General features: G+C 39.8%; 1 protein-coding gene across 1 annotated transcript; it reads left to right on the forward strand.

The window, feature by feature from the left end:
* Positions 1–1,650: 1,650 nt before the first annotated feature.
* On the forward strand, positions 1,651–19,471 carry TSPAN13 (tetraspanin 13). Its single transcript, XM_054631284.2, has 6 exons — positions 1,651–1,884; positions 13,392–13,559; positions 14,608–14,688; positions 15,515–15,628; positions 15,958–16,068; positions 17,233–19,471. The coding sequence occupies exons 1-6, from the start codon at positions 1,822–1,824 to the stop codon at positions 17,305–17,307; spliced, it is 612 nt and encodes a 203-aa protein (XP_054487259.2). The 5' UTR covers positions 1,651–1,821; the 3' UTR covers positions 17,308–19,471.
* The last annotated feature ends 2,217 nt before the right edge of the window (positions 19,472–21,688 follow it).

Here is a 21,688-nt window from a genome sequence, read left to right on the forward strand (position 1 = left end):
ACTGGGTTTATGCTCTGCCAGTGTTGGGCCCAAAGGATCAAAAGCATGGCCCAGTAATGCAGTAGCTCCAGGCAGTAAATCTGCATTCCCAATAGGCCAAATTAGCCACAACATTAAGTCAGTTTAATTATCAGAGAAAAAAAATCTCCACAGATTTTAAAACTTCCTGTCACTTCACAAAGCTTCAGCAGGGATGTCAAGTTTAGAACCAAAGAAAGATAAAGCTCCAGCAGCTGTTGAGCATTCAGATTTAATTTGTGGTCACAAATATTGCAGAATTTGAATTTGATGTCAATCTAGCAGCTGAAAGGTAGATATACATGGATAGAAAAGCAACAAGTCTTTGTTACTGCATGAGAAAAAAAATGTGTATTGTATTTAATTGGAGAAATCTAGCGAAATACCAAAGAGCACGTAAAAAAAGATGCTTAAAACTAAAATTAAAAGATCTCAGCAATGAACTAGGAAAGACAAAGTGTGCTGCTGTTCAATGTCTCACTGCTGGCAAGGATTAGTTGCCTGCTGGGGCTTCCTTAGCAGATGAAGGGCAGCCAAATTATGGAAAAAAAAAACCCACTTTTGGAATTTCCTCCCTGAACTGTTTTGATGACAAGTTCCTACTAAGAATTGTCCTGAATTCATCAGAAAGTAGATGCAGCTTCCTTTGCTTACTAGGAACTGACCATCACAAGTTCTGTGGCACCAGAACCTGATAAAGTAAAACAGCTGTGCCACGTACCCTTAAGGACATCCCGAGGGAGGAACAAGCTTGTCCTTGTCTCTTTGTGAAGCCCAGCAAAAAAGACAAGAAGCTATCTTGGACACTAATCCTGCAACACATGTCCACACTGGAAGAGCTGGCAGATATTAGATCTGTTGTATTTATTATAAAGCATCACTCAGCAGGCTGCTGCCCACAAGGACTGTGAAGACAGGATTTTGGATGGTTGGAGTGAACCAGGACACCACTGAAGCCAAGTACAAACATTTAACAAAAACTAGCTACTGAATAGCAGGAAATTATCAGTACAGGTGCAAGGTTTTGTAAAACAGAATAATTGTAATTGAAAATATTTAACCCTCAAACTAAGGAAATACACAAGTATGTAAGGAGGTGCAGTAGAAAGATGACTTAGTAAAAATAAATAAATAGATAAATAAAATATGTTAAAAAAAGAAATAAGATGACAGCAGCAGCGTTGACTTGACAGTTGGACTTGTTGGCCCTTTCCAGCCTTGATGATTCTATGAAGCACTGGCAGAACTACCAGCACTCTGAACACTTTCACGGTCTGTACAAGTAAATCCCTGGATATTTCCCTTAGGATCACACAGGCCATGGATTATAGGGGTCCGCCGTCACCGGCGAGGCGCCGCCGCTCGTGCAGGGAACAGAACGGCGGCGGCTCCGGCAGGCGGGGGCCAGGCCCGGGCTGCTGTCGTCACAGCAACGGGAAACGGGGACTGGAGCTGCTGTCGTCACAGCAACGGGGAACAGGGCTGGTTCGTCACAACAAGGGGGAACAGGGACAGGGGAGCGGGACTTGTGTAGTGACATCACCGGGCTACGAGAACAAGGGACCGGGGCTGGTGTCGTCACGGGAACGGGGACCGGAGACGGCGCAACGGCCCCGCCCGCGCGGATAGCGGGTGACGGCGCCGACGTCACAGCCCTCATTTGCATACATTTACCTTTGCGCCCCACGGCGGCCAATCAGCGGGCGCCGCTCACCTGCTGCGGCCGCACCCGCGCGGCCGGGGGCGGGGCCGCGGCCTCCTGGCGGAGCGGCGGCCGCGCGGGGCGGCGGAGGCGGCGGAGCGATGGCGTGCGGGGGCTTCGCCTGCTCCAAGAACTGCCTGTGCGCCCTCAACCTGCTCTACACGGTGCGTGCCCGCCGCGCTCGGGGCCCGCCCGCCGCCGCGGGCTCTGCCTCGTCCCGCTGCTCCCGCCGCCGGCTGGGATGGGCTGGGCTGAGGAGGGGAGGTGGTGTGGCGGGGCTCGCTGCGCTTCTGCCGGCGGGATGTGGCCGCGGGGGCCGGGGGGGTCCGCGCTGCGGCCGCTGGGCGGTCGCGGCTTCCGGCTCGGGAGGATGGGGAGGGAGGGGTGAGGAGGTGACAGCGGTTAGGCCGGGCTTTGTCACCGCGCGGACGTGGCTGCTGGGGATCAAAATCCAGCGAGGCCCGGGAGCGCTGCCCGCCCGGGGCGGCGGCGGCTGGATTGTCTCCTGCAGGGAGCGGCCCCGGGGCCCGGCTCGCCGGTGCCCTTTTTGTCCGTCCGCAAAGGGCGGTGCACCAGTCCAGGCGTGAAGCAGGGCAGGGTTTGTTTTGTTCCTCAGCCGAGCATCCGCGCCCGAAGGAGTGCAGTTGGGTCAGTGACGAGGCCCCCAGCACCCGCAGTGTTCCTGGGATAAACCAGGCAGTTACCAAGTCGGGCTGCCTGCGGCGGTGGGAAGATACGTGAGGAGGGGGAAAAAAAGTAGGATGTTAAACTGAAATAAATGACTTTGCTGGGGAGCTGCAGGCAGGTGCCTGGTTCTGTTCCAGAGTGTTGGAGGGCCTGTTTTCAACAGAGAAGAAAAAATCTCCAATTGTGGTGTAGCTACAGGAATTTTTTTTCTCGATACCTATTTCTAAAGGGCTTAGAAATAACAAGAAACGGGAGTAAGGGTAATGGCTTCCTCTCGCAGCACCTCTGGAGAGGTAGAATGTCCTCTAATGTTTCAAGTTTAACAGCTGTGCTTGGGAGTGACTTTCAGCGGACTGAAATTGGGGTCAGCCAGTGCTTTTGGCTGTTGTATCTGTGCTTTTCTGAAAGCAATGCCCGACCTGGGCTGAAAACAAGACTGGAGAACAAGCAGGTCCGCACTGTTCATCAGAACAAACAGTACCTGGCAGTAACTGGACCTGATGGAGCATGAAGGAATGTGGAAGCACCTCTGCTGAATCCAGAGCTGGTTGATGTTCTTGGGTGTATCAGGTGACCCAACCCCCCCTTTCCTCAGCAAAGAGCAAAAGAGAAACCTTTATGTAGGAGAGGCTGCATTGTTACTTGGTCTCCATCCTTAGAGGAGCTTGAGGAGTGAAATATGTCTCTGAAAAAGTCTGGAGCATGCTTAGGCAGCCCAGCCTACCCACTGTGAAAGTTAGCTTGGATCTCTGTGATGGCTCCTGTTGTTGGGCTACACCCAGCCAGAGCAGAGGGGAGCAGATAGATGTTAGATACCTGTAGTTGAAGGTAAGTTTAATGGATGTAGAGTGTCACAATGGAGCTAAGTTAGAGTCATAAAATAGCTGAGGTTGAAAGGGTCCCCAGACTATCATTGTGGTCAACTTTTCATGAGATTTTCCTGTGCCAGCAGGTGGGTTATGGGTGCATTATCCCATCCCAATTTTGCTTTTCAGTTAATGCAACACTTGTTTTGTTATTGCTGCTATTATTCCTTGAGTGACAGAAGAGTGAGAGAAATCTGGATCATTCTCAGATGGATGCACAAGTAATACTGTAATGTCATGTGGACAGCAGGTGTTTTTTTTTTCTAATGACTAATAATTAATGTCATCATTAATTCTACAGTCATATAGCCAGATATTAAACAGGTGTAATGAGTCTGGTAGGTCTTTTGGGCATATCTGGCCTTAGCAAGGGTGGGTTGAACTTTTGGACTTCTGTAGTTCTGTCTGTGTTACCTGTACAGTGTATTTACCACTTTAATCTCTGCTCTGATGTCTGGTTGAGTAGACTTTACTTTGTGGGTGTCACTCTCTCTTCTGTCACTTGACCTGTACAAAACATCTGTTTTGCCTGAAGGGAAGGAATGATGTCTTTAAAATGATAGTTACAAGAATGTCCAATTATTATTGCTAGTATTGTTTATTAATAAAACAAGTGGCAAGACTTAATGCTTTTAAATTCCTAGTTGTGGAAATAACACTTAAAGTGCTTACTTGGCCTGGTAGAGTTGTAAAGTGTGTGGGCTTCTCTGTTCCTTGGTTAGACAGAAACCTGAAATAAAGGGTTGAAGCAGCAACCCTTTGAATGATGGACTTATTTCTTCCCAGCTGGAAAAAAATACAGAAGACAATCAGAGCAATAACATAATGTTTGTCTCTTTTAAATAGTGTTGATTCACTAATAAATGGTGAGAAAGGAGTAGTGGTGGTAAGAAGGGAGAGGTGACACTTCTTGGATGTTTTTGTAGCTAGCACTGATGTGTCTGTATGACATGAATTAACCTTGAAAACTGTTTATTGGAGGTTTCAATTTACATTCTGCCTTTCATTAAAACACTCTAAATAAAATATTATATTAGAGCTTAACTTATTTTTAAATTTTTTTAGTACTGCCTTTTTTAATTTTTTGTAGTAGTACACCAAGAAAAATATATGTCCTGGCAGTAATAAATCAGTTACTGGTTTAAGGCAAGAAAGCAGAAACCCACTAACCTAACTGCTCACTTAATCTTCTTTTCAGATGTTACTGTGCCGATGATTTTGGTTCTTCTCCTGACTAAGTTAGGGTCCTTAGGCCCTGATTCTATTTTTCAGTCTATTTTACATGAGTAATTTTGGCATCTATGCTGAGTCTTGCTGACATCAGTATGGTTCCTTATGGGTAGAGGAAGAGTAGAAAAATAATTGAGACTATTTATTGACTCTGAGTACATGATGATGTATATTGTCAGAATAAAGCCTTACACGGAAGAACTGAGTACAAGAACCTTTAAAATACTAATTTTGGATATCTGGCCTATTTAGTTTTTATTTAGTCAGTCATATTTACATTTCCCATCAAATGGCAGATCTATACAAACTGTTTAAAGTGCCTGTTCACAGAATTAATCCAAATTCAGGGGTGTCTTTGTAGCTTAAAACTTAAGCCTCTAAGGAAGTCTTCAATGTTTGTGTTGAAGTACAAACAGTCAATATCTTTGTTCGTATCTGGTTTTCGGAGAGGAAGGGGAAGTTCCTAACTCGTGGTGAAAGGCTGAAGTGGTAGGTGAGCCACAAGATTAAATATTCAAATAAAAAACCAGTACTTAAAGTTCATTTGGGTGGTGTGTGCCGGTTTTGTCACCCAAGCAGCTACTTAATTATTGCTGCAGCAGGAAACATGAAATGTTTCTTGTCAGTATGTAAACATCTCACATTTTGATGAGCAGGCTTTATGTTTTCTTACACTTAGAACAGCCATTTGATTTCAATTAAGCCATACAGTATCTTTTCCATTAGAAGTGTGTATTTTTTTAGTGGCACAAAGCTTATTCCATAAAGGCATCCACGTTTACTTGTAACACTAGAAAGTACCATATCAAAATAATTCACTTTTTATATTGTGTCATTCTCTGAACCTCTTTTTTGATTGTCTATTAAATGGTTTTTGCATCCATTGTCAAAGCATTGTGTTTGAAAGAATTTTTGGGCTTGTTTGTTTTGTTTTTCCTATCACTGTCTCTTGTTCTCTGGGTGCTTTAATTATTGAAGTTACATTTGGACATTGTGCCCTCTTTATCAAACTTGGTTTCCCTGTATTATGGAAATATGCAAAGATAAGTATAGAAATTCTCAGATTTGGACAGTGTGTGCTTGGTATCATAGGATGATTTGGCTTGGAAGGGACCTTCAAAATCTTGATAATCCAACCCGTCTGGCATGGACAGGGACCCCTACCACTAGACCAGGTTGTTCAAAGCCTCATCCAACCTGCCCTTGAAGATTTTAAGAGGGTTTTTAATTACTAAGGTATTTTATAATAATGTTTGTCTTGCTTTCAGAGTTCCTGATGCAGAGAAATCAGGATCATCTTCCATGCAAATCTGTCTGCTTCATCTTTTTGCTGCATAGGGAAACTTAGTGTCCAAGGCAGGGTGAACATCTGGATTTTCCTTAGGAAAGGGAACGTGTCTTTGTGTTCTCTGATATTTCCTGACTGGCATAGTGGCAACACAGAGCCAGGGACAAGCAGACAGGAGTTAGAGAAGCACAGTTCTTGCCTCAAGTGGCAATTTCTTTCACATTGATTAGTGAACCTGCAGTCTCTGAGTGCAGCTCCATTTTGGTTTGTCCTAAGTTTGTTTTCAGTTGTAAGATAAATAAGATAAAATACCTGCTGCTTGCCCTGTCTGACAGGCTCTGGTCAGCATTTAGGTGTGCAGCATCCAGAGTTTGCCCCAGCACCAGCCTGTTCTGTGCTGGTCTCCCTCATTGTCATGCTTGGATGCTCAGCAAATGGGACAGGTTGCCTTGGGGCCATTTCTGTTGTTCTCAGGAACATTTTGAAGATGGCAGTATAAGCTGGGCTGTCTAGTCTTGACATGTAAATAAAACTGGTACAGAAGCTCCCAGGTATTGGTCAAGGAAGCTAATGTTGGTCATGTCAGTCTTGTGGCCTTTCTGTTTTCATTGGCATTTTGGGAAGGTTTCTGTGCTCACGCTTGAGAACACACAAGAACACAGCAAAAGTACAGACAGATATTTAAAGATGTTTTTCCAGGGCTTGGAAAGGCCTTTGGCTATGCTGTGTGTCAGTTTATAGCCAAAGTGACAGCAGTCTCTGATGGTGGGGCAGAATCTAGACGTATGCTGGGTCCATACACCAGCCAGGAGAGAGTTTTGGGTTTTCATTGTCTTATGCAGAGTGTGCAGTGGGATGTGGAGCTAAGAAGGCAGCCTGTCCTTAGGGAAAGAGGAGAATGACAGGGCACAGAGCAGGAGGGTATATGGAACACAGTCTGTTTTGATACTGCTGGTCTTTTCAGCCATCCTGGTGGTGCAGGTGGGCTCTTTAAAACCAGCACAATTATTGAGAATCCCTTTGAGTGTCCTGCAGAAGCCTTGTAGCTTATATCATTAGTTGTGGGGTTTTGTACTCCTGTTTTTGTGTTGAAGGAGATAGGATGTGTGGAAGAAGGATCTTTGGCTCACCAGGCTTTATGAAAACATTTTGTAACCCCTTAAACGATGAACAAACACACAAGTAAAAGTAAACATTTTAGAACATAATTGTTCCTGCTGCACAGGAACAATGCTTCCATTTGCAGGGGTTAAATCTAACTGACATTTTAGTGTGTAAATAGTTTGTTACATGACCAATGAAGTGAATAACTCTTTACAAGGCTTGAAACTGAAAGAACAGGCTTTTGTGATAGGAGCCAGGAATGCTGCCTTTCACATAAATTGCTTGTTCCAAACTACATGTCTCAAGGCTGTTCAGTAATCAGACTTCTGATCACTCTTCATTTAAGTAAGTCTCATAAAGGTGGAAGATTTTGCTTTCTGTTAGAAATTCTTTGGTGGTACCCAGAGCTTTCTTTTGCTCTCAGTAAAGCTGAAGTAGTACTGTAAGGAAATAAAGTTGCTTACAGGTTGAGTAGCTTACAGCAGTGATAGAAACCACTTTAGCTTCATTTTAACTTGCTAAAGGTTATGGTTGCACCACTATGCACTGCCTGTTGTTTTAATGTGGTGTTTTTAAATTAAGTGCCAGGAATCAATCTTCCAATTGTCTTCTAGATTCTCTATGGCTGTGCAGAAATGGTTGTCCAAGTGGAAGAGAAGAGTAGTGAAAACCTCTAGCTTAAGTGGATATGTCATTTGACATTTAAATTTTAAAGAACCCTTTAAAGTAGCAAAATATGAACTTATATGTGGGGAGAGAGGTTAGGGAGGATGTATTTCATAATTTGTGTAATCTCTTTGGTTTTAGTTCCTGTTCCATATATTCACTTTGACAGCTATTCTGTAAATATTTCCCTTGCTGATACGAGAATAAATGATATATAATCTCTTTACCTAGGAATGGTGAGTCTGTAAAATTTAAATTCTGAAATGTGGTTGTTACCAACTCCTGTTAGTACTGAGGTGGTAAGGAAGCAGGGGCAATACCAGCTTCTGCATATGACTTCCTTCCTAGCCAGCAGTCCAAGCTAGTTGAAATACCAAAAAGTTGCCAGTTAGTCAAGACAGCAGATTTGCTGGTGGCTTGCTGTTGTAGGAAGGAGGAAGTGGTTTTAGCATTTGAATTGTTTCTCATGGCATTGTATAGAGAAATAGTTTGTCAGTATCTTTGTTTCTTTTTTGTAACATGGACTATAAAATTGCACATAAGTACAGCAGGAGCACTTGTGGAAAGAAATATGTTTTGTCCAGTACAGAAAGGAGGGAAATGAGCAGCTGTGTGCACAGGAGAACTTGGATTTAAAGAACAGAGTAAATTTGGGGATTTGTTAGGGAAACTGTTATATTTAGAACAGCTCTGAAGTTCAAATGTGTGTATGTATGTGTATTAAAAAAAGAGAAGTTGCCTAAACTGGAGTCTGATCTCTTCCACTGATCTTGAACTTCAGTCTTCCCTGAAATTTTCCCTATACAGATACTGACATTGGAATAATGTTTTGTCTACTGACAATATGCTTGAATTTTTTTTCCCATTTGTTTTACTCCAAAGTAGAAATACTCTAATCTCATAGGGAAAACCACTGATCTTCACCTAGAATTTGTGCTACCTAAAGGTTTGTTCTGGTAAAGCATTTACTTAATTTCAAAATTACCAGTTTATATATTAAATTTTACTAAGCCTATATTTGTGTGTGTGCCTTTAAGTAAGATAGCTAGGGTTTGAACTGGTGAAGATAGTCCGTGGTCAGTGCTAAATCCACCTCTTATCTATCTGATAAAACTTTGATTTTTGGTTTGGAAAGAGTGGTGTGGTCAAAGTGCTGGCTGTGCTGTGTGGCAGTGTTGGTTGGAAGGCATTTTTGGGGCTCATCAGTCCAGGCCCCTGATCAGGATTATGAATAGCAGTAGCTTGCTATCTGTGACTTAGCCTGTGGAGGAGTCTTGGACACCCCTGAGAACAAAGACCATCCCCAAACCACCTTTCAGGTGTGTTTTCTAATGTCCACTGAACCTCCCAAGCTGTTACTTATGATACCCAGAAGAGTTTGCTTCCATGTTTGTATGATGTGCCTTCAGCTTTAGTTAGTATGTGATTACCCCCGGCAACCTCTTTGTCATACTAAAGAAACCCAGCTCCATCCCCTCTTCTCACACCTCTCATTATCAAGGCTCCATGCCATTTTACTGACTCCTGCCAGGTTCTCAAATTCCTTTTCCACCCGGGGGACTTGAAATAGAACACAGTATTTGAGCTTCAGTCTCTCCAGCATTATGTTTCCTTGGATTGCACTCTTCTTGGTTTCCCTGTTTGCAGCGAGAGCTCACTCCTGCCTTGTGTTCAACCTGACAAACAGTCTGATCTCCAGATCTGTCTCATTTTGTGTTCAACCTGACAAACAGTCTGATCTCCAGATCTGTCTCATCTTGTGTTCAACCTGACAAACAATCTGATCTCCAGATCTGTCTCATTAAGGCTGTTGTTCAGCTGGTCCAATCCCAGGCTCCACTGAAGCACCCAGAGCACAATTTTTCACTTTGCAGCCTGAGGTTGGCTTATTCCTCAAGTTTATCAAGGTATATCTGAGCTAAATCTCTTTTTGGAGAGTCAACCACCCCTCCTTGTTTAGTGTCATCCACATGTTTTTGGATAATTCATTTTGTGTTATATTCAGGTTGTTGATGAAAATACTGTGTGATATTGGCTCCAGCCTTTGTGGTGGTGCTTACCTGCTGCCCAGCAGGATGCTAGGCCATCAATTACTGCTCTTCAAGTTCAGCAGTCTGGCCTGTGGCTGTTCAGTCTTAACAAGCCAATTTCTCCAGCCTTCCTGTGGGAAACTGAATTAACCCTAATCACTAAAAACTGGTCTGTGATTTCAGATATTTCTGGTAAATACATCAAGCAGATATTTGAAGTGTTACTAACCAAAGCTAGCTTTGTCTAAGTAAATTCATATAGGTAAAATGAACTTTCACAGATAATTCAGTCCTCCAAGGATGGCACTGTTTACTTTGGGAGGCTTCTGCTGCCATGAAATGTGGTCTCAGTTAAATAAAATGTGACATTCAGAAGCTCCATAGAGAGTCTTTCTTTCTTCATTGAACAGAAATACTTGGCCTTTTTGCATGTAGGTAAAGCTTGTATGTTTAGAATGTACATGTTAGTCATTTGAAGTGGTTAGGGTCACTAATTTTGTTTCAAGTACACTGTAATAATAAAGCCATAGCAGCTTCAGTTTTAGATATATTGCATTTAAATCATTTCATCTCAAAACACTGGAATAAGCACTGTTGAATGGTTATTTCTAGTGGCTAAACAGTACATAACACTGTGAATCTTGCATTGTTTTACAGACTTAAAAAACTATTTTCAAAACAGCTATTTTTCCTTTTTGTAGTAGTGTTCTTTTACTTCAATTTTTTGCATTATGACACTAAAAAACTACATAAGAGAAAGTTATTCCTCTCATTCAGATAGTCTATGCCAAACCTGAATATGAAGGAACAACCATAATTTCATCTTTCAGTAATCATGTGGAGGAGACAGAAACTTAACACTAAATCAGTTTCTGGAGTGATTAGTAAAACTGTAGTCTCCAGTTTTGAAAAAGTCAATTTTCCACAATTTCAAGTGACAAGAAAGGGGTGGCCAGTAATGACTTTGATCCACATCATGGATCTGCCTGATTGGATACAGCATTTTCCTATAGTTTGTCAGCCAGAGCCCAGTAGCATGGATCTGTGATCACACTGACTTTCCAGATGTTTTAAGGAATTGGACAATTCCTAACTTTGTCAAGGAAAATGGAACTTTGGTATTATGGAGGTAACAGTTTAAAATGAGATTGATAGCTCTAAAACTTGAATTGTTCAATACTGTGTTTAAAATCCAGAGAGGCTTTTTGCCCCCAGTTTGTTGAAAACCAGACCTTTTCTAGACTCAAAATGTGGCTGTTTCTACCAGAAAAGCTTTTTGTACCAGGGTGTCAGGACAGTTCTGGTGTCATGTAGCTAATTTTATGCATGTATCATCAGATTAATGCAAGATGAGATCAGTAATGGCATCAAGAAGCAACTGGTACCCTGCACTTCACAGACTGTGTTTATCCAGGAGGTCTTAGACTCACAGATTTTGTCTCTTGTTTTGATTTCAGTATTTTAAGAACTAACTAATTTCATCTAATGCTTTTGGACCTCTTATAAAATGAGCAAAGAGCTGAGCAAACACATATTTTGGTATCCTGGAGGCAGATTGGTGAAAGATTTGCCCTCAGACAGAAAAGTATTGGTGAAAACTATTCGGAACAAAGTTTCATCTGCTCTTCTTTGTGAAATAAATTGAGCTTTGTCATTGCTTGTGAGATTTTTTTTTTTAAAGACCTATGTAGTGGAAATGTGAGTTCAGTATTTAGAAGCTGGTGCAGAGCATGGGATGTCAGAAAGCACTTTCTGATTGGAATCGGGCTGTTTCTTTAGTTACTTGCTTCTGGTACTTACATGGAAAAATAAATCTTTCCAGTGGGATGAGACAGTGAAATAAAATGAGTGGGCATAGATCAGAAAAGGTAGGGCTTGCAATAAACTGTCTGATTAGCCAGGCTAATTTTTAATGTACTGGTATTGGGAAGTTTATAGCCTTGTGCAGCATGGATTCAGAAAATTTGTCTGTGTAAGAGCCAAGGTGTTTTATTTTATTTTTTCTTCAGTCCTCTCTGCAATTTTAATTCATGACACTTTGGCCTGTTGTTTTTGTTCTAAATAAATGTGGTAATTTTATTTAAGGCCTTTTATTTAAGAGAAACAAAGACAAATGTGAAATCATCCTAAACTCTGCTAGTACTGAACAATTCCTTTGAATTTTATATTGGTTTTTGTATCTTTATGTGTTAAGAGAGAAGTGTAGGTATAACAAATATCCTGCTTTTGTTCTTGCAAACTCTTGAATTTCTTGTGTGGATTACTGGCTTTTGGTAAAAAGTTTTTTGAGATGTATTCCTGTGTGAAGACAAAAAAAAATCCACCTGCTGTGTTTAGATCTTGATGAGCGTCTCCAGTTGTTTTAGTAGCTTTTTTGATGTTATCTTAGATTTCCATGTTTCAAAAGCTGCATTACATAGGTAGTCCTCTAAAATGTACTTAAATGGAAAAACATATACAGATGTATTTTATTATATTAATACTAACAAGAATTGCCAGATGTAGGGTAAGTATACTAAAGTGATAAGTTGGAAATTACCAGTTACCTTTTTTTTTTTTTTAAATTCTTCCTGCCTCTGGGTAAGCAGTAAAATGTGCTTCATGAGAATGTGCCTTGTTTGAATGGAAATGGTGAGCAAGTGCTTGCTCTATACTTGTTGTTGAGCAAAGCCAAGTAGTTGAACTAGACTAAGTGCCTAATGTTTTATATTGTTGGCTTGGATTATTTTAAAATAGCTATAGAGCCGAGTATTTTTTTTGTGAGATCAGAGTTTTGGAAAGTTAAAACTTGCACATTGGCATCATTTAACAGAAAATGTAAAGCAATGTTACACTTAGGTCTGTTTCAAACCAGAGAGTCTTGGGCATCTTGTGCCTTGGGCATCTGGATTGGCTTTGTCTGCTGCTTCCCTCCTGCTGGACTTCATTACAGATTTCTCTGCAGCTTTTCATGTTGTAATTTCTTTTTTCTTGGGGTTGTATTTTTTTGGTGTGGAAACAGGAAAGGCTGGAGCTTCCTGCCCATATAAACAATAAATCTCTGTGAAGTAACTGGGACAGATTCCTGCCTGCCTTCCCTGAATACCATGTTTAAAAGGAAGGAAACAGCATAAGTGTTTTGGGTATTAAAATAGGATTCACTTAATAGTAGAGCTATTTTCTTGAAAAAATATGCCGAGGAGACAGGATACCTTTATTGTTTTAGTACTGTATAAAGTCCTTGCAATTCAGATCTGAAATGTCTTTTTTGTGACCATGTTAACAATTGTGTTACATTATCAAGTATGTAGAAACTTCTTTAATGAATTAATACAGCTGATTAGAGTAAGTTTTGGCAAAGTGCCCTTTTTTACACATTCAGAGCTGTATATCTGTATATTCTATTTTCTTTAAATATACTGCCACAGTTTAACAAAACATCTGAAATTTTGGTTCTTACTCCACTCTGAATTAAAGCTGATGATTTTTTAGCTTATTTGTCAGTTATGTTATGATCTACAGTTTAGTGTCTCTAGTCAGTCACTGATAGTACAACATGGCTTGACTTATAGGTGATTTGAGTTGTAACAGTTCCACATTGACAGTGTGGAAGAATATGTATGCCTTAAAACATCTGGAACTGAAATTACTTACACAATTATGTGGAGGATTGGTTTGTTTAGGGTTGTGTTTCTTCTCTTTACACTAGAAAGAGAAATTGTACGTACCTTTTTAAAAACAACTTAAATGCAAAAAAATTACCTGTGTGTGGGAGCCTGTTTTAATATGCAGTCTAACTTTGTGTTTTCTCTTCCCTCCAGCTGGTGAGCCTGCTGCTGATTGGAATTGCAGCATGGGGAATTGGCTTTGGCCTCATCTCTAGTTTCAGAGTTGTTGGAGTGGTAATCGCAGTAGGAGTCTTCCTCTTCTTTATTGCCTTAGTTGGATTGATTGGTGCAGTGAAACATCATCAAGTATTGCTATTCTTTGTATCCTTCTGATGCACTGCATTGATTGCAGTGTGGTTTGAGCTGTGTAAACAACCTCCTGTGTCAGCTGAGACTGCTGGGGGAGGGGCTTCAGAAACAGAACAGAAATTCACAATCTTGCTTTGGTCAAGTGCAGTCTAAATTAGACTTACTTCCCATTTAACTTCGTTTCAGTTTCCTTTTTTCCCTTCCATTATCTGTGCTTTGAAGATAGAAGTATTCACATCTCTTTTTATAAATAAGACTCTTTTAATTCTTTGAGAGCTTTTTATGGTAGCTCACTGTGTCACAGGTGCCTCTTACTGTGTGCTCAGCCCTACATGGGGCTAAAGTAGGTGAACTATTAATGTTTAACTTTTGTGGTCTGTGAATAAGAACTGACCTCCACTTTACAAACAGCTAAATTGTGTGAAGTATCTGCCTCTGAACACAGCAGCCACATTTTGAAAGTACTCCCCAACTTTCAAAACATGATCTTTTGTATCAAAGTTTATTCTTTTTGTTTTATACCATCTTCAGATGCAGTAGTCCAAAAGTGTGTGAGGCTGTGTTCCAAGAGCAACTCTTATCTTTTTTTATTTTTAATCTACACTAAAGGTTTTTTTGGTAATTAATTACAGGACTTTGTCATTGAAAAAAAGCAACCTGAATATGCAATACCCCCAAAAATATCTTCTCTACTACTTTATTTAAGTGAAGTATAATGAAATTACATGAGTCCCTAAAGCTGGAGCAGATGGCTGGAGATCTTGCTCTCAAGCTCCTTTTATTGACCTCCCTGCTCATGTTCTCTTGCTAGGCAAGAAATACCTAATAAGGAAATACCACCAATGTATAGTAGTAGCCAAAAAAGATAATACATGATGATTGGGGTTTGGGAACATTATTTAGGTCATCTTTTCCACATCCAATCAGAATTTGCTTCCACAGTTCTTTTGTTTTAGAGGACTTAACTGTTACCTGGTGAAATAAGGAATACCATTAGGTACATATGTTGTAAAAGCAAAATTAATTGGAGAGTGTATCCTTAACTATTGATTGTTTCCAGTACATGATTATTCTTCTGCTAGTCTTTATTGTCCAGTTTTCTGTCTCCTGTGCCTGTTTGGCACTAAATGAGGAACAGCAGGTAAGAAAAGTTTCCTGCCTTCTCAGTTAATCTATAGCATAACACTATAAATATATATATACACAGGCACATGTATTTCTCTGTAGTCCTCCATAAAATGGGGAGAGCATATTTTAAGAAAATCAGCATTGTCCTAGTTATTAAAGAGTCGACCTTGGTCAATGTTTGGCTCCGGTAGCTAGAAAAGAATACATTTGGGTCCTAAAATTACTTTTTTTTAAATTTAATTTGTTTTTAGGCTTCCTTTCTAGGTTTATTTTCACAGGTGTAGCAGCATGATATCTTGATTATATCTTGTGTTCAGCAATTTCAGATAAACTGATGAAATCTTATCTGAAATATACAGTAATCATGGTTGAATTGTTCATGTGTAACTGGAAAGGTCATAATTACATTAGGCAGTTACATGTGAAAGTAAAAGAGTCTTCCATGTGGTATGGAGACCAGTTCTGAGTGCATAAGAGGTGGGTAAGGGCACAGTGACTAAACAATAGGTTTCTGCATGTGACGGTGCTTTTTGTGTATAGCCTGGGCAGTCCCAGCTAGATTAGTCACATTTCCCTTTACTAGTGATCTTGTTGGGTTTAGCAAAAACAAAGGAAGGAAAGGAATTACCCATGAATGTGCTGCTGTTAGGTGCTGTTCTTTCTTTAGCTACACAGCCTCTTTGGACACTCCAGTTGTTTTTAATATATTTATATTCTCCTGTTAAGCATCAAGATCTGAAGGTTTTAGTTAAAACATTATCAACTAGATTTTGTATTTTGGCTTGCAATGTAAAACAGTTTAAAAATTAATGTAATATGTATTTGCTTATGGCTTCTAGAGTGAACTTCTAGAGGTGGGATGGAGTAACACCAACAGCGCAAGAACAGATATTGAGAGAAATCTGAATTGTTGTGGATTCAGAGTTTTTTATCCGAATGAAACCTGCGCCGCTGTAAGTTTTTCAAGTGGGAAAAAACATAACTTATTCACACAGGGTTTGTTCAAAAATGTTTCCACAGTTACAGCAAGCAGCATTTTAACAGGTGTGTAATGTAGTTGTTACAGTGACACTGAGCTCTTAACTGACTGGTAAAACAGTTGCAGGGTACCCTGCAAAGTTTGTACTCCATTGTCATTTATTTATACACTTGAGCTTTTGGAGTCTTTTAAAACTTCTGTAGTTTTGTCCATGGGTAGCAGTCTCAGCTAGAGCAAACTAGATGCTTTCAAACAACAAAGTGCTATCAGCAAATGGAAAGCAATTCTCTGTATCTGTTGCAGGATTGTCTTAGAAATCTCCACTGTAAACCATGTGCACCAATAATGGAAGAATATGCTGGAATGGTGCTGAGATTTGTTGGTGGGATAGGACTCTTCTTCAGCTTCACAGAGGTGAGTGGGTGGTTGGAAAATTGAGTGCTTTTTCCCCACTTTTAAAGCTTTGCTTTGTGAAACACATTTTTAGGGGGTTTATTACAGGAAACCTCACTGCAGTCTCAGGAATCAGATAATTAATTAGGCCAAATTTCTCAAAGCTATGACCTTGATGACAGACCCGTGTCTGTCAGAAGGAAGGCTTTTCTTGCAGCTTTTTTATTTAGAAAACAAACATCAGCATTAAAATGTGGTGCTATAAAGTTTAAGCTTTTCAGAAACTTAGCTGTTCAAGTCTACCATTCTCCAGCAGTATTAAAAGAGAGCTGTTGCTTTACCTTGTTCCCTTTTCTTCCCACCTACTCCCCACTCTAGCACACATAAGGTCTTTGAGGATTTTTTTTTGTGCCACCTGTAGTGCAAAGATGGAGTTGCACAAGAGTGAACTGTATTTTAAACAGTAGGTTAAAATTAAGAAGGTATTTTGGCTCTTTGCTTTAGTACCATGATGATGCATAACTTGCTTTATTGATTGGAGCATAAAAATCCTCAGAGTAGGCCTTTCCTAATCCCAGAGAAGAGCATGTGAAAATGCTCTTCCTGCTGCTTAGTGCACTTTTGAGAAGGTTTGTAAATAAGACAGCAAGAGGACACATACAGCAACTTAAATGGAATCACACAGATCTCAGCTAAAAATGTGAAGGTGCTGGGGGGAATGAAAAGATTTGAAAACGCAAGAATAGCTTTATAGTTAAGTGGTAATGGTAAAATGAAACGGTTCGGAGGATTTTTTTGTCCTTATATTCAAAGCAGCTTTATGAGTATTTATCATTTGGGAAGGGGAGAAGAATAATTTAACTTTTGTTATAAAAACAATGGGAAATTTTTTATTGCATTGTGAATATGAGTTTGGCTTTTGTTGTTCATAGTTTTGTGGTTTTTGTTTTGTTTTTCTCTCTGTTGCTAGGGTATGATTTTTCTTAGAGAGAGAGCATGCATTCTTTTTTCTAATTAAGAAAGATGGAGTGTGGTTGTACAATTTTAGCAACAGTAAAATATCCTAAACTTGTATCCTACACTGAAAATTCTTTGTCATGATTTTGTGTTTAAAACAAATTTTGTAAAACTAGAAGATGGGATGGAAACTCTCTGCTTAATAATATCTTTGGTTTTTATTTTCAGATTCTGGGAGTTTGGCTGACTTACAGATACAGGAACCAAAAGGATCCCCGTGCAAACCCTAGTGCATTTATTTGATGAGTTTATAAAGGACTAAATCTTCTCTCTGCACCATCTACTTAAAAATACTGATTCTCCATAGTTTGGTATTTCTCCATAATAGTTATTCTACATGTACTCAAAATAAAACACAAGTCCTGTAAGAAATGTGTAGTTTTCATATTTAATTTCTACTATTTTTCTTCTAAGAATCTCTATCTTAAAGTAGATGGGTGCATTCAGTAGCTGGGCAGAGTTGAACTGCTGGTTAAGACTTTGTTAATTGTTATGGTAAACTCTGTACAATGAGTTTTATAGCACTACTGGGTTATCTGCTGTAAAAAAAACCCTAGAGGTATTTTCTGCTGTATTCATTGATTACAGAAATTCACATGGATTCTCATTAAAATGATAAAAATTTACGGTGGATGGTTGGGTATGATTTACTTAGGTTTTAGGATGTACTCTAGTAAATTTTTTTGTCTCCCACTTTCTTGTTAAGGTAAAAATAGAAGCTAGAGATGTTATTTTCTATAGTGCACAAAAGTGTATGTTAATGACTACTGTAGTCTTCACCCCTCCCCTTTCCTGATTGTTTTGGTTTTCTGGTAGCTTTAGAATTTTGTTGAGAATAAAAACAATGTTAATGAATATTGTCATTATGAGAACAATGAATGAAGAAAACCAGGAGAATGTAATCTGCAGCTGATTAACTTGAAACTTTTTTCCCTTGACAATGAATGAGGTTTGGTATTTGCACAATCAATGTCTGTCATCTCTGATATAAGAAACTTGATGTCTGGAAAGTTGTTGTACAGCTATTTTTTTTAGATGGTGTAAAGTCATTGTTGTAATAACTCAGCAGTGTATATTTCTGTGTCATCCAGATAACAGTCTTGATTTCATGAGAGATTGAATGACATGTAAAAAAAACAAGAAAGAAAAACAGCAACAAAAAAATTGCTTTCCAGTAGTTTGTTTTCTGAAAACAAAGAATTCAAGTTAGAATGGTATGTTACCCAGGTAGAAAGTGTTGTCTGAGCTGAAGGGGAGCGTGGTCCCTCTTGCTGCCTGTGAAAGAAGTGGTGCATCAGCTGAAACAGCAGACATCTAAACACCCAAGGTGCACAGTGTCCCATTTGTTTCTAACCATACTGAATTGCAGATCTGCACTGCACCTTTTCTTCATTCATTCTTCACTCAGTTGCTGCTGCAGTCAGGGTAGGCAGTTGCTGTAGCCTGAAAGACAAATCTACAGGAAGAAAAGGGAAAGAGTATTAAGGCCCTCTGCCAAGGAATACAGCACCTGAGCAAGGTGGAAAGGAAATCTGGAGGCAGACAGAAGTAGATTCTCATACAGTCAGTCGCCCTTTACTAGAGAGATCCCTCCTTATTCCTGCAGAGGAGGCAAAAAGTTGAAACACATACCCATCAAAGCACTTTCAGACTTTCATGAGCTGAGTGCTTCTGAAGAAGGAATTATCTTGAGGTTTTGAAGGGGAAGAGCAGAAACTAAAAGCAGAGGGATGTCAAGAACTTGCTATAGAACTGCTTCTCTTCAGGTGTAGCTGAATTTTCAGCATTCAGGGTCAGCACCTTCTCCTGGAGCTGCTCTGGGAGCTGCTGCTGTGCCTACCCAGCAGCTGTGTCTGGCTCAAACACAGACCTGGAGAGCCAGGGTATGAGCCCACTCATGTGCTGAAACACCTTAAGAGCCTTCAGGCCTGCTGAAGTCCAATAAAATGTACACAGTGCTTTTCTTCTCCCAGTTGCTGTTCTGTTGCCCTCAGTTTCTCTCCAGCCATTCCCAATGTGTGTCAAGAGGACAGTGATGATCTCATGGCTGCCTTTAGGAGCAGTTAATTTTCCTGGTCTACACAGGTTCTGTGTTTTGTGCATTACAGTAATAAATCCAAGGAGTTGTCATATGGAGAGGGTTAATGAAGCTTAAAATAATACCATATTGCTGCTTCAATTTTAACTTTCTTCCTAATTGTTTTTATAGTGCTTAGTTTTGGGTGGATCTGGTTTCATAAATATGGTAGATTATACTGGAGTGTAAACGTGCACCAATGCAAAAATACTGAAAATATTACCACTTCCAAAACTCTAATGTCTCATAATGTGAATTTGTTTTAGTAGTCAGAAGATAGATCAGTGGATTGTATGGAATGATTAAAGTTTTTCTATTGTATTAAAAATACATTGTCTCTTTGGGATTGTGGTTAAACAAACCCATCCAGCCACAAAAACCTTGCAATTCCCAATCAGAGGTGTGATTTTGCTTTCCAAACCTGATTCTGAAAGGGGATAGTAAAACACAATGAGTCTGACTTTGTTTTTGGAAGGTGAAGAGTGTTGCCTCTCAGAGAAAGTCTGACTCATTTGAGTATCCAAGAAATGCCATACTATTCTGACATGCCAAACTAGAGCACTTAAAAAAGTTATTTATACCTATTCTTGGTGGGTTTTGTCATTGAACTTCATTACTTTCTCTTGAAAAATGTTTTCACCACTCAAAGGTTTTTTGTTGTTTTCTAGAGATGCATTTTAATTTTCATCTGACTGCTTGAGATTTGGACTTCATTTTAACCAGATTTTTTAGAAGCTATTTACAGCAGCACAGTGTCAAAGTAATGGAGTGATTTAACTTGGAGCATTCTTACTGCTTTCATTAGATGTCTTTTGGCTTTAGTTTGTTGAAATGCTTTCTTCAAGCTGGTTATTCTGGAAAAATGTAGAAAGATGTCTTCTTTCAAAATGCATACGAATTTTTATAATATAAAAACAATTGGCTATAAAGCAATCTAATTCTTCTCCATCTGTGTGAGAAAGTGAATCCAGATATTGACTAACATCCTGATACTACTGCACAGTATCTGCACCTTTCACATGAAAGTAACTATTACAAAAGGGAAGGCTTGTATAACTTGAAGTCATATCTGTAAAAACATTCCTTAAAAGCTATAGCTGACAAGTGAATAGGAATGAGTTAGTGTTCTTAACTTGGATTATTATTTTAGACCTAATTAATTAAAAGATTGTCTGAATACTAGCAGAATTCTTAAAACCCCCATATCCATCCTGTGTACTTTGGGTTATCTAACGATCATAAGTATTTTAGCAATGATGCCCAGGTTTTCCAAAGAAATTGAAAGAGACTTTTTTAGGTATCTCAGCTTGGCTTAATGCCTCTTTAAGCCCCCCCAAAAATATGTATTTAGAGGAAAGGATTAAAAGAGCAGGATTAAGTTGACCATTTATTTATTAAGATTCTTGCAGATTTGCTTGTGGTGAAAAGTACATGAGAAAAGCATAGCCTTGAGTGCAAAAAAGAATTTCCGTTTCAAAAGCATTTATTGATACTTGCAGGCTGGACTAATTTGTGTTTGCATCTAGGCATGTACATTAGTAGACCCTTGTAGGGTCTCTATGTGCCTCACATCCATTTACTGAATGTTATACATAGTATCAGCACCTCTGCTTAAGAAAATGATGCTACTTCCATAGTGTTATAAAAACAGTCTTGTAAAACATGATGGCATAGGCAGCCCTTGTTTTATGTCACATAGCTCTAGCCAAGAGTACTTTGGGTTAAGTAGGTGAAGATGATTCTGATAAACAGCTGCTCTGGCCTCCCTCGGTGTTGTTCCTCTGCTGTGTGATATGACCACATTTTTCTGACTGATAAGTGATTCTAGAGACTATTTCTGCCCCCCACTGTATCTCTTTTTCCTCTGTCTTCTGGATGCTGCAATAGAAAGTAGCATCTCACTGAAGTGCTGAAGGAATGCTGAATTCAATGTCTGGGACCCTTTCCAGGTACCTCTTGAGGTTTTCTGGTAGGCAGGGTTCGCACAGCTTGCCAAAGACCTATTAGCAAGTACCTCCCTTCTCATTTTGCTGAGAGATTCCTTTGATCTGAAAGCCTTGCTTCTCTCACCTGTCCTGCCCTCCCAAGTGTCTTCCTCTTGTGGTTGTGGCAGTAATGGTAATAGAAGTGGTAAGAATGCTGTTATTGCCAAAGAGTTGAGAAAATAATGAAAGCATTGTCCTGGCCAAGGTGTTTCTCACTGATGCTGCTGCTGAGTTCAGAGGTAGCAGATATTTGGGGCTGGAAAGTCTCCTTTTTGTATAAGTCTTTATGAAATGTATACTCTCATGGTGTTCATCTGCAGCGTTTATTTTAGTTCTGACTTCTCTTGTCTCTTTTGGGCTTGTAAATAAGCGATCATGAAACCAGCCAATAATCAATAGGGTATCCCTTTCTTAATCATCTCAAGGCTTTACTGAAATCTGATGTAAGCAGGGACATTTTAAGGGAAGCAGGCATATCTTAAATCACTTCAGAATACAGCCCGTTCAAAAGAAAAACAAGCTGCATGCAAACAATCCCATTCTCTAGTCTCAAGTACTTTCC

This window comes from Agelaius phoeniceus, chromosome 1, assembly GCF_051311805.1.
Source record: "Agelaius phoeniceus isolate bAgePho1 chromosome 1, bAgePho1.hap1, whole genome shotgun sequence".
Lineage (NCBI taxonomy): Eukaryota > Metazoa > Chordata > Aves > Passeriformes > Icteridae > Agelaius > Agelaius phoeniceus.